Genomic DNA, 13085 nt, shown 5'->3' on the forward strand with positions numbered 1-13085 from the left:
TGACTCTACTAAAGAGAGCAAGATGCAGCAAGAAGAAGGAAAATGGGAAAGGAATTGGCAGGTGGAGAGAGAGAGAGAGAGAGAAAGAGAGACCGGGCTCAGAGGCGGGCAGGGAGGCTCAGGGACGCAGGGACACAGGACACATGTGAGGGTGAGCAAGATGCAGCGAGGGCCTCAGCAGGCTGGGGTCACAGCAGGGACACAAGACACAAAAGGCCTGCAGACTCAAAAAGCCAGGCTCAAAGCCCCCCCTAAAAGCAATAAGCCTCCAAAGCCCCCCACTCAAAAAGCAAGTTTTGAAAAAATCCACAGCTTATGGTGCAGTCACTTTGTAAGCCCCTGGCCCCTCCCAAAGCCTGCCTGCTGACAGGAGACTATTGCCCAGTGCATTGTCCCACTGCAGTCCATGGGCAGAGACCATTTACTGTCTGTGCCACTCTTTCCCAGTTCAAAGCCTCACTTGTCTCTTGTTTGAATGATTCAAAAGTACATCCTCCCTTTTAACTTCACTTGTTCCCTTGCTGGTGTTGCTCACCAGCAGCAGGGGATGTGATCACTGTAACTGTCCATGAGAATCTTGGCTGGAATTCTTGGTCAGTTCCCTCTAGAACTGGGCAAGACTTGGCTCTGTATTTATTTGAGAAGGGCTGTGGTGCCCTGTTCATGTCTGCCTGCTCACCCAGGAGCTGTCTGGTGGTTGTGCTGTGCAGTTGTTGCTGTGCAGCTTTCCAAGTCTCCTGCAGCCCCCAGGCTCTGTAGCCCTGATGCTGGAGAATGACTGCAGGCAGTGTGTTCTGTGTCCCTGACGCTTCTGGCCCACAGCACCTCAGAGAGTGACCACAGAACAGCCTTCTTGGCTGTCCTAAAGGCATGTTTTATTTGGATAGGGCACACACTTTCCAAAGGAACTCACAAACCTTTTTGAACAGCTTCACATGGATTTCTCTTCTGATGTGCTTGCTTCCCATGAGCTGATACCAGATTCTTTTCTTTAGGTGAGTCTGTAGGGCACTGCCTTTTGTCTCCTTTTCTTCATGTTCCTACCCACGCTTCTTTCTCTAAATAGAGAAGGTTCAACACCTTTGCTGCTGCCACCACCTTGCTAAAAGAAGAGAAATATCCTGCAATGTTGACTTTCTGGACCACTCTTCACCTTTTCTAGCATGTAATTGCTTCTCTTTAACTTGATTAACCCAACAGTAAATTTATCTTTTCTAAACTGGAGAAATGAAATCCTCAAATTCAAGATTTGAAAAATTAAAGATTTGAAAGCAGCGTAAGCCTCTTCCATCTTCCCTCTAAGGGGGTGACTTCAAGGTGATCAGAGATCCAAGCTCTTAGTGCAGAAATTCTTTTTGGCCTACGCATGCTCGACAATCCCACTGATTTCAAGGTTGCTGAGGAAACTTGGGTGATATTCAGCAGAAAGAATTGTGATGCTGCAGCTCAACCAAGATGGTGTTTGGGTCTGATTTAGTAACACTATCCCCCTTCTCCAGCTGAGATCCCAGATACTAGTCAGCATCTCCACATTTAAAGAGAGAGGCTGGCTCGGTACCTACCATGAAAGGACATTGCTAAGCTCATGCTTAAAATATGAACCCGTAAGGCTTCTGTATCTTTTTCTTATATTGAGGGGGATGGGAGGAATCTCTTTTTATAGTGCAGAACACCACTTTCCCTTGAGACCTCCATTTCCTTTGTCCTGACTTCACTTCCCCTGTTACTTCTTCCTTTCATTTTTGACTGTAGATGTAAATTGCCTTTTGAATTATTTCTTCAAAGAGTAAGGCAAATGCCAGCACTTGTACTGTGTTTTTACAAAGACACTCATGCCGAATTTCAAACTCTCGCTTCAAATGGTTTCCAATTTTAATTCAAATCATCTGATAAATTGACCAGCTAGACTTTAGATACAGAATTACCTCAAATGAAGGGGAAATCAAACTGCGTGCTCAGGATGTAGTTATGGCCCTTCCATTTTACCCTGAAAGAAAAAAGATTTTTTTCCAGAGAGTCCAAGTTTTCTTGCAGGTTTTCTTACACTGGATAAAAAAATCAAGCAAACGGTAACTTACATGAGTATCCAAGTATGTTATGGCATACAGGGAGATAGCAGGTATGATCTAAACTTCCACAGAGGAAGATCATTTCATGAGGACTTTCAAGCCTCTACTGATGTCTCAAAAAGACAGAAATTCTTAAAACGTGCAGAGATCACAGTCAGGCAATGCCAGGACATTGTGGCAGTGAGCAGTTCCATTTACACCCCCTAACTGGGACTTCAAAGTCTCACGTGGCCAGGTTCTGATGTTCACCTTTAAATACCTTCCCTGATCACCTGTTCATGCTACTCACAACTTACCAACACTCTAATCCATCTGCACAATTTCTAGAGGGAGAAGAATAAGAGCGCTGCCCTTGTACAAGATGCATTGTCTGTCTTGCATCTGCAGCAACATCCTACCTTGCTAGCAAGGTTTTCTCTTAAAACACAAACTTCACCACAGTGAAAGAACTCTGAGAATGCTCTCTGGGCTCTCATCTCCTGACCTTTTCCCCGCAGAATTTCCAAACACACTGACAAACCCTGGAGTTTATTGGACCAGATATGATTTGTGAAAAAACTGGAGCACTGAAGAATTGTCTTGGTTGCAGCCTGGAATCTTTGCTATGCAGCATTTACATTACTTTTGTCTCTAGAAATGGCCTTTATCTTATGACTTAGCTGATTATTATTAAAAAGCACATCCAAATGATGCCAGTACTTCTTCAAAGCCCCTAAATGATGCCCAGGTGTTAGAAACATAAATTACTTGTTGGTAGAATTAAGCTTCAATGATCTCAGGCCTGGTGGAGGTTAGCAAAGCTTGGAAGAAGGACGTGCTTTTGATAGCAGGCACAGAGAGTGCAGAATTTACAGACCACAAGGACACTTGGCAGAAGTGCCAAGATAAGGATGAAGCAAACCAAGTCAACTCAGCGAGTGTGCTAAAATCAACTCTACTGGATAATTCAGGTATTGCAAGCACCAACTCTCAGACACCAACCCAAGAAACCCAATGACTGAAGAGAAAAAGACTGAGCATAGGACTAATTAGCATGGGAAGCCAAAGAATCATGTAACCAAGCAAAGGGAGGATACCAGTTAATGAGAGGACCAAGAAGCTTTTGGCCAGTGAATACTTATGCCTTGGTTTGCTAAAATTCTTTGAAGTTCTGATGGTTACAGAGACAGCCTCTTGTGGCTTATCCCCCAGCTCCCTACTGTGCACAAACTAGAGCAGAAAACAGAAACCTTGGTGTGCAAATTGGCACGGTGCAGTGGACAGCGAGCCCACACTGGGGTGAGAGAAGAAACACAGTGGCACAGTCTGTCCTCTTGTGTAGTTACACTGCTGTCAGCAAATGCTCCAATTTCAGACTACAATGTCTTTTTCCCCATTATCTTCCAGTATGGAGAAATACAGCTACAGGTGGAGTAAGTCCATAGAATCACAGAATCATAGAATGGTTTGGGTTGGAAGGCGCTTTGAAGGTTAACTCATTGCAACCCCCTGCAGAGACATCTTCCACTATTCTAGGGTGCTCCAAGCCACATCCAAGCTGACCTTGGAAACCTCCAGGGGTGGGGTAGCCACAGCTTCTCTGGGCGACCTGTGCCAGGGCCTCACACTCACAGTCAAGGATTTACTCCTAATACGCATTCTAAATCTACTCTCTGTCAGCTTGAAGCCATTCCTCCTTGTCTTGTCAGCCCAGGCCCTTGCAAACAGTCTCTCTCCATCTTTGCTGGAGCTCCTGCAGGTACTGGAAGGATCCAGTTAGGTAGCCCTGAAGCTTCTCCTCTCCTGAACATTTATAATTTTCTCAGTCTTCCCAAAGTCTTAAAACTGGAACACTTATCCTAGTGTTATTATAAATATTTATCATTAATAGAAATGCCATTATCAATATTGTACGCTTATCCAAAGAAATTCACTAGTATGCATAACTATAAAATAAGGAACTACTTTTCTAGGTAAACATGGCATGAAGATTTTTTGGGCCTGTTTCCTAATTTATGAGTTTACTTATGAAAATCAGACCCACTCCTCCCCCAAGCAAAAACCAGCACAACCCCAAAACATGAATTGCTTTTGCATCCTTGTCCACACATCCACTTTCATCAGCATCTTCCCTACTGCAGCTGGAGAGTTTTCTCCTTGCTCCCCTCTGCCTTTCAGCCCCTTCTGTTGCTGCTCTGCCACTTCTGCTGTGCAAAGGAACTGAGCCAGGCTCTGGGGAGAGCCACATGCTGGGTCAGGACTGGGAATGGAGACATCAGGTCATCTCTTTGAGAAGTCTGAGACCAGGAAAGACTGTGGAAGAATTTTATCCAAAGATTGCCCAAGGAAAGAATTTCCCATTAGTAAATGTGTGACTTGCAGAATTGCAGTTTTACTAACAAACACTTAAATTATTTTTGTGCTCAAAGTTTAGGATTTTGAGCAGTCAGATCCCAGATGGATATCTAAATCAAGACTGAGTGTTTTGAGTTAAAAAAATACTTCCTAAATATCCAAATTAATGTCAATAAAACTGTGTGGGATGCACAGTGAGAAGAATGAAACCCCAGTGGTTTTAGTGCAAATCACTCTGTGGTCGAACCTCTGTTTACTTTTGTTTTTCAACTGGTCCAAATTGTTTATTCAATTTTAAAATGAACACTATTTATATTTGCTAAAAGGAGCAACAGCTGAACTGCTGCTGCTGTGCTGAAAGTTCCACACAATAATGTTTAAAGCAGAGAATGAAAACCAAAGAACAGTTTGAATCTGTGCAATATGTACCATTTCTGTGCAGATGGGGCTGAGAAATTAAAAAACTGGTAGTAGAGGAGGACTGTAAGTTAATAATTATGTCTCTTGGTACCTGTTTTGTTTACCAATCAAAGGTCTAATTGCTTGGTTCTATTTTAATTAAAAATATTCTTATTTTAATTACTTACTTTTCCTGCATGCATTAGCAGGGAGAGAAAGCACTGAGTTTGCATCTAATATGATGAAGAGATTAAAGTCAAGTTTTTAAAAATTTGTTATAATAATTTTACTGAACATTCCCCCCCCACCCTGGTTCTTCATACTTGTGGCTTCTACTTCTCCAAGGATTTCATCCTTGGAGACAAAAGAGTGAAGGTTTTTTTTCTTTTAACTTAAAAAGTCAACTGATATCAAACATAATAAATGGAAGATATTAACAATATATCATTAGCCAAAGGAGCTAGCAGAGGAATAGGAAAGGTTTGATGGCAGTGCACAGGAACTGCCATCAGCTTTCATTTCTCACACTTGCATCTGTTAGTGACTGGAACAGGGGCAGCACAAGTGCAAACACCCACAGGAACAGCTGAGGGTTTTCTTCATCTTACTGGAGCTTGCACTTGGGCACAAGATTCCAAATGCTTGCAGATCATCTTGGGATTGAGATCAGCTGTTCAGGCCTGGTGACACCTGGAGCTGCACAGCAGATCTTGAATCCAGACTAAATCGCTTGAGCTTTTCAAAATGTCGCCATTTGTGGTAAATCCTGACCACTGTGAATGAGCTATTAGCTCAGCAGCAATGAGGGAACAAGGATTTCCAGCACAAGGAACACCACGTGTGTGACACTGCCAGGGTGCCTGGTAAACTACACATAAGCATTTCTGTTCTCGTGAATCCTCACCTTTGCTTTTCTTTCCTGGAGAAGAATTCCTGACAGCAGGTGAGTGAGACTTGATAACAACATGGTGAGAGACAAACTTCAGTCTTGTTGTTTGCATCCTAGTTTTCCATAGCCTACAGAACTGCCTTGTGAGAAATGTTAAATTGACCAAGATTTATTGCACATATTAACCCAAGCAATAAAACCCCAAGATTGTGACAGCACCTGAAACCTTTGTATTTTTATTGTGCATTCTGTAAGTGGTTAAAGATACCACACAAGACTGTATGGATGGCACTGTTCATGTATGGCACATCTAAGAGACAGACACATACCCTGAAGTTTTCCTACATTAACTCAAATAGACACAAATTACATCAAATAGTCTCCATACCTCATTATAGACAAGGCAAACCACAGAAAGTACCTCTGATCACACAGAACAAAGGCATTGAAACTGAGAAGGAACCAAAAGAGACCTTTTAAAAGTCTGTTTCACAAAAAAATATTGTGTGCTTCTCGCAATTCTTAAAAGAGATTAAAAATTAAATTAATCTAGTTAGGTGCTGTCAACTTGAAGTTCCCAATTCCAAAGAAACTCAAGTGTAGCTTTCAAAAAAAAATAGGTACAAAGGAAATAAATGAACCTCCTTTTTCCTCTTTCAAAATAAACTAATTGCCAAACTAAGTTGTCAGAGATTACTCTTCTTTCTTTCATATATAGATGCATACAAATTACTGAAGTAATTCTCGGAGGATGACATTAAATTGTCAATATCATAGTCCACTTCAAAGGTAGGTCTCTCTCCAAAAATTACAAGAGCAAGAAATACAGCAAAGTGTGCAGTCAGTCCCCATATCTTGAATGACTTTTTATGTTGCTGGTCATGATATGTAAAGCAGTGTACCCGAGTTAAATAACCTGAGGATGTTTCATAAGAAAAGGCCTTGTAATGTAAGGGCTTGACAAAGTACTCCAAAGGCACAACAAAAACCTCACTCACTTCATCTGGATTAGGAGTGACCTGGAATGTATCCTCTATAAATCCTACAACTGGTGTCACCAAGTTGTTAATCTAAAAAGAGAGAGAAAAAAAACAATAAATAAATAAACTTATAAAAAAAATCAACAAAACCCTCAAACATGTTTGTACCAAGTAAAAATGCACATTATGTAAAAAATATTTCATTGTTACAAAATGAGTACAAGAAGCCTATGAACTATTTTTAACTGCAATGCAATTTAGTCCCCCTAATGCAAGCTATTTAATTTCACTTCAAGAATTTGAAATAATATTTTTGTATTTGTCAAAAATCATTTTACAAATACCCTGTTCATCCTGTATAATCACAGAGTAGTTAAAAAGGCTTGCCAGTTTGCTACAGAAGTAAAAAAAGCACGCACGCTTTCTCATGGGTCTTTCTTATTTACTTTTTTAAATTCTAGTTTTAATCCAAATTTCCCATATCCTTCATCATATTTCTGTATTGTTTTCCTGGGATAGAGGAATTTTCCAGAATATGGAAGTATTTTTCTATAGATATAGAAATATTATTGCAATATATTTGAGCATAAAATATAACACTTTTAGAAAAAGCTTAATTATGGACATTTCAATTCTAAATGTAATTCCTTCTTACAAAGGAAGGCAAAATCTAGTGAAATCATAGTTTGCATCAATGGAACACCAACATTCTTTAGGACACCTTGCTAGTTCTATTTATTCACACTAACAAAGACCAGTGTTCTGTAGAAAGGAGGAAGAGCAAAACAGTGTTTGTGGTATTCGATTCAAGTCTGGAAAGACTCTGTCCAAGTCAGAAGCACCTGGAATGTATATACTGAGGAAAAAAGCTGCCATCCAACATGTACAATATTCATGGTCCAAAACCCACACTGTCTCTCCTACTCACTGAGGTAATTGGCTGGAAAACAGGGAAAATGTGATCTTTTTACACTCTGCCTCTGAACTATGGCTTTAAGGTTACCTGTACAGAATTATAATTTAAGAAGTTAAATAAAGCTTTTTGCAATACAATTTCAAAAGCAGTTCTTTCCTTTTTAAACGGGGAGAGGATATTGCTAACAGATAGAAAAACAGGAGGCATAGTAATAAAACTGTTACCTGCTGAACAAAAATAATTTTCAGAAACAGCAATTCCTCTGTTCTATGGGAAAACTGACCCTATGTAAAACTGAACTGCTATTGAAATTGAGAATGTGTCAGTTTACAAATAGTGACCTACACTCCAAAGACACCTCTGGGAGTCTCCCTGCTAGAGGTCTCTACACAATCCCAGTGCACATCCCCTCTGGTGGTCCTTCTCCATGTGAACAGCCCTGGAGTCAGCAGACACTGAAGGAGACCTCCTTCTGTGAGGCTAGAGCAGCCTGCTGGGACCCTGCCTGGGTGAGTGAGCTCTGCACAGCTCCAGGGATGGAGATTATACAGCTTGTCAGGAATATCTGCTCCAGTTTTGGGCTGACATCATGGTGAAGAGTATTTTTTTCTTGTATCTCATCAAAATGTCCATGTTGCTGCTGTGTCCATTGCCTCAAGAGAAGTACTGGTATCATCCTCTCTATGACCATCCAGGAGAAGTAAGTAGCCAAGCCCCCTGGCATCTTTCAAGCTGAGCAAACCCACCTCTCTCAGCCTCTCTGCTCATCACCCACTGGCTGGAGCCCCGTGACTGTGCCCATGGCTCTCTGCTGAACTCTCACCAGCACAGCACTGTTGGTGGTGCTCCAGAGCATCACTAACTGGTGCCCCAAAGGTGGTCCCGCAAATATCAAACAGAGCAAGAACCCTTTCCCTGGGCTCCACTGGACACACAGGCTGCACACCTGGAGAAGTGGTGCCTGTAGCCAGTGACAGGTTTGAAAAGGTCACTGCCAACCTCACAAGAGAAAACCACCCAAACTTATTTTATTATGATATGCTAACTCACTTTATCAATTCCAGGCATCAGCCTACAGATGACTTCTACCTTCTCTGGCTGCAGACCCACTTCTTCTTTAGCTTCTCGGAGAGCAGTGTCAATATCATCTTTATCAGTGGCTTCTCTTTTACCTCCTGGAAAGCACACTTCCCCTGGTGATCTTCTCAGCTGGAATGTAAAGGACTAGAATGTACTACTGTTAAATATAAAAAGGTTTCTGTTTCTTATTGGATCCACACAGATGCATGTTGGTATTGCAGCATCCTTTTATGTTTTTATTTCCAGTCAAAGAAGCTGGAAATGGTGGTAAAGGTTTCTGTAAGAAAGAAACTTGCAAGATATCAAGAGTAGTTACCTAAGAAAATGCTGAGCCTACTCCCTGCTAATCCACAAGCCCTTGCTATCAGAAATACACTGCACCTGTTCAGTGTTGTGTAATTCATACTGGAACTTCTGCTTTAGTATGTCAAAGTTTACACTTTGCATCATCTTTTTGTGTAAATGACTGACAGGTTAATCCAGTCAGAGCAAGATTAAAATACTCTTAAGAGCAAAAACTTCCAAAACACACAAATCAATAGAGAGAGAGGAAATAAAATTTTGCTTTAGCCCAAAAACATTACGAAGCAAAAGAATGAAAATGCTTGGTTCTGTTTGCTATTTGCTGTTATATATAGTCGGGATGTTTTGTTTAATCTGCTGAGAGTTGTTGAGAACTGGGAGAGGGGCAGGGTTGAAGATGTTACAAAAACAGGAAGAAGGATGAGAAGGGAAGGGACAGAAGAGCTGGCCTAAGTTCCTGGACACCCATTCTGTGGGAAAGGAGACAGGGACCACCCCCAGCCATGAAAGGCTATAAAAGTTTGCCATGTGGTCAAAGTGTGGATATGTGCTTTCACTTCTCAGGAGGGAGACACGCACCCGACTCAACGGACTCGTTACCAGTGAATAGTTATTTAGTTATTGTTTTCAAGACTGTGTATCAAAAAGTGAGTTATTTCTAACATACCTTTAAGTACATTACAGTAGCAGAGTTGTGCATCAAGGCTCAGTAAAAAACATATTTACAGTCAGTTTATCAGCTCTGTAACTGTGATTATTTGGTTTTTTAAGAAAGACTCAACAACAGAAAGAAGTAATTCCTCAGTACAGCCAGTAGATGTGAGGCAGGGACGGAAAACAACAGTTGTAAAAGGAAACAAAATGCTGGCGAAAGACTTCTGAGAGCCTTGGGTTGTTGCTTTTACGTATTAAAGGGAGAAAAAGTGTAGTATTAACTGCACACCGAGGAATCTCATTGAATAAAGCTGCGCTGCCTTGTCAATTTCCCGATTCAAGTAATCGGTCGTTGCCGACTCTGGCAATCGTCACGGCAATTGTCATTTCCTGTCACGGATTTTCGGGGCCTGTTCCCGGCAGGCAGAATGCCGGAGCAGGGACAAGGGGCCGTGCCCTCGGGAACAGGGCGGATCGGGCGCGCAGGGCCGGGACCGCACGCCGAGGGTTCCCCGGGAAAGAGCGCGACCCGCGGAGTCCCGGTACCTGCATGGAGCGCACGGTGAGCAGCAGGTGCAGCCGGCCCCGCCGCACCAGCAGCGGCAGCAGCACGGCGGCTCGGGGCAGCGGCAGGCGGCTGAACCTGGCCCCGACATCGAACTGCCTCAGGCGGCGCCGGGCCTGCTCCGCGAGTGCCTGCCCAGGAGCAGGCGGGGCGGAGCGCCGGCACCGTCCGGCCGCGGGGCAGGCACCGCCACCGCCACCGCCACCGCCACCGCCACCGCCACCGACCCCGGCCCCGCTGCCCGGCTCCCGCTGCCGCTCCGCCGCCATCTCCGACCCCGCAGCGGCTGCGCCCTGCCCCCGGCCCGGCCCCGCCCCGCCGCGCGATCCTTCCCTTCGCCTTTTTTTTTGCCCTCTCAAACTTTTGGAGGGCGCAGCCACCCTTTTAATCCTTTTTTCCCGGCCGCATTTCTCTCTTTCTTTCCCCATGGGCTGCGGTACTCGAGAGGCACAGACTTCCCGGAACGCCTGACACCTGACATTCCCCTCTAATGTATAACCCTTCCTTTTAATTTGTAGTTCTTACAGAATTCATACAGTTTTTTTCCCGTTGCTTCTTTCATCTTCCGATATCCGATTTCAATTATCAGCAAATTTACAAACAGCTTGTTTGTAAAGACAAATAGGACATTCTTCTCAATGGTGTTAGAAATGCACTAACTTTTAGGTACTAGTCGTGGAGGTAAAAGAAAACTCTTCATTAGTAACGATTCTGCTGAGCCAGGTGTGTGCCTCCCTTCCCCGGGAGACGAACACATACACCCTCCCAGCATAAATGACCACATCAGATATCGTTCTGTACTGGCCTGAATTTCATGGAGGGGAGCAGCCATTCAGGATAAATCTGACTGTAGTATTGCCATACTTCTGGAGGAAGTTGGAGGAAGAATTTGAAGTTGCTACTGGAAACACAGACTCTGTGGAAGGTCGACCAAAAACTGAAGTACATTAGCTAAATGCAAGGTTTGATGCTGCGTGAAGATCAAACCAAACCAAACCAAATCAAACCACCCTTAGGCCACTGTGCAGAAGAATATCCCCCATCAGATTCTCATTACGTACTTGACATTTGACTTCTTTTTGGGAGACAATGAGGTTTGTATCCAAGAAAGACTTGATGCCATTGTATCACTTTCCCTTCTTAACAGGAACAAGAAGACCTCAATAAGGGCTAATCACTTTGCTCAAAGGAAGTAACATAAATGGCCAAAACAAATCCTCAGTTTGAATGCATTTTTTATCTCAATAATTTTCTCTGGAACGTAATTCAAGTTTTGTCTTTAGAATAAACTATTATAAATATTTTTGCTACCTTAAATGATTTTTTTTTTCTAGTAGTTATACATTAAATTACAAAATCGTTTTGATGTATGTTCTGGCTGCTTTAATGCATACTCAAGGCAGTTTTTAATACATTGAGTTCCAAAACATTGGTTTTTTTTACACTCGATTGTCACCAAATTCTGTCTAGTGCCAAAAATAAATTGGAAAAAATTATGTTTTGAAAACATGTTCAGAGCGCCTATTTCAGCTGTTGTTATGCCCTATAGTCCACAACATCTCTTAGCAGTAGGAAAATTGGTTTGGTGTCTTTTCCCACCTGTACCCTTGTGTAGAATGTATTAACAAAGATACTTCTAAAGGAATCTCTAGAGTACAGGATGCTAGATTTATTTGTTTGGGCTTTTTGAAAACAAAAGAAACCTCTATTTCCTAAGGTTAATTTACATTAAGATAATTGTATTATTTCATTTTATCTTAGCCAGGGGCTTTCTCTTACTGGTGAATCTCTGTATGAATCATAGCAGCAATGAAGCAATTCTCTGCTCATAGGCACTAAAAGGCACTCATAGGCACAGTTCCTTTCAGCAGATGCAGTTTAGAGCTCCTTGGCATCATCAGAAGTGATGAAAATGTCTTGCATTTTAAACCAAAGAGGGAAAAAAACAAAAGCACTGGTAGAGTATTTGGCAAAGCCAATATATGACAATATGACTTATCCTGTTGGCTGCTCAGTTATTGCAGCCCTTTGATATTTACCATTTGTCTTTTTCAGAAATTGTACTCAGATCATTCAGGGACGGGTACAACAGAAATTAAATAAATCATAGCTGATCACAAAATAATACACCTTAGGAAAATTTAAAGGGATTGTGAAGTACTTACCTCATGGTGATGACAGTTATAAAACAGAGAACCAAAACAGCCCTTTTAACAAAACTTCATTTATATCCTTGTTCCTCAAGCCCTACTATCCATTTATTTGGCTGATGTAGTATCATGTAAAAATACTGTTTAGTGTCTTCTACTGTTTATACATTCCAAGCAGGGAATAATTCCTTATTTTGCTTTGCTTGCACATAGAGCTTGCTTCACTTAATAATCTCTTTATCTGAACCCACAAGTTTTCTAGTGTTGCTCTTCTGACTCTCTGCCCCATCCCACTGCAGAGAAGAGATGAGAAAGTCTATGGGGTTTATCTGCCTGTCAGAGTTAACCTACAGTAAAACGAAAATCCACAGCTGTCTTCTTTTTATACTGATTTTCAGAAGTAAACTCATAAATTAGTAAACATATAAATTTTCCTAATTTAAATTAAGAAACAGCATATAAGTTGTCGTTGGCACCTGATGGCTCTACACAAACCATAAAATTTTACACACAGAAAAAGTCAAACTGTTTAGTCAACTCAGAACTGGTGTTAAATAACATTGTTTGAAGGGGAAGACTTGCCTGTTAATAGCAGGTCACCACAGCTTAATTAGTGAGCTCAGCTTCAGGCTGGAAGTGCTCTTCTGGCTCACCCAGAAGAGCTGGCATTTCTACTTGTAACCTACCAAATCCAGAACAACGGAGAGAGCTTCAGAACGTACAAAACAAGGCACTGAAGAATTGGA

The 13085-nt window shown here is 42.0% G+C and overlaps 1 protein-coding gene and 1 long non-coding RNA gene across 2 annotated transcripts; one reads left to right on the forward strand and one right to left on the reverse strand.

Annotated features, from left to right (window-relative positions):
* The first annotated feature begins 635 nt into the window (after nt 1-635).
* Nucleotides 636-1255, forward strand: LOC306812973. The gene is made up of 2 exons (XR_013776923.1): nt 636-995; nt 1067-1255. It is a non-coding gene; the product is annotated as an uncharacterized lncRNA (long non-coding RNA).
* Nucleotides 1256-6468: 5213 nt separating this feature from the next.
* NUDT7 (nudix hydrolase 7) lies at nt 6469-10458 on the reverse strand (the record flags this gene model as incomplete). Its single annotated transcript, XM_079327842.1, has 4 exons — nt 6469-6607; nt 6690-6761; nt 8638-8796; nt 10171-10458. 4 exons carry the CDS (start codon nt 10456-10458, stop codon nt 6599-6601), a joined length of 528 nt encoding a protein of 175 aa, XP_079183968.1. The 3' UTR covers nt 6469-6598.
* Nucleotides 10459-13085: the final 2627 nt, after the last annotated feature.

This window comes from Erithacus rubecula, assembly GCF_903797595.1.
Source record: "Erithacus rubecula genome assembly, chromosome: 27".
Lineage (NCBI taxonomy): Eukaryota > Metazoa > Chordata > Aves > Passeriformes > Muscicapidae > Erithacus > Erithacus rubecula.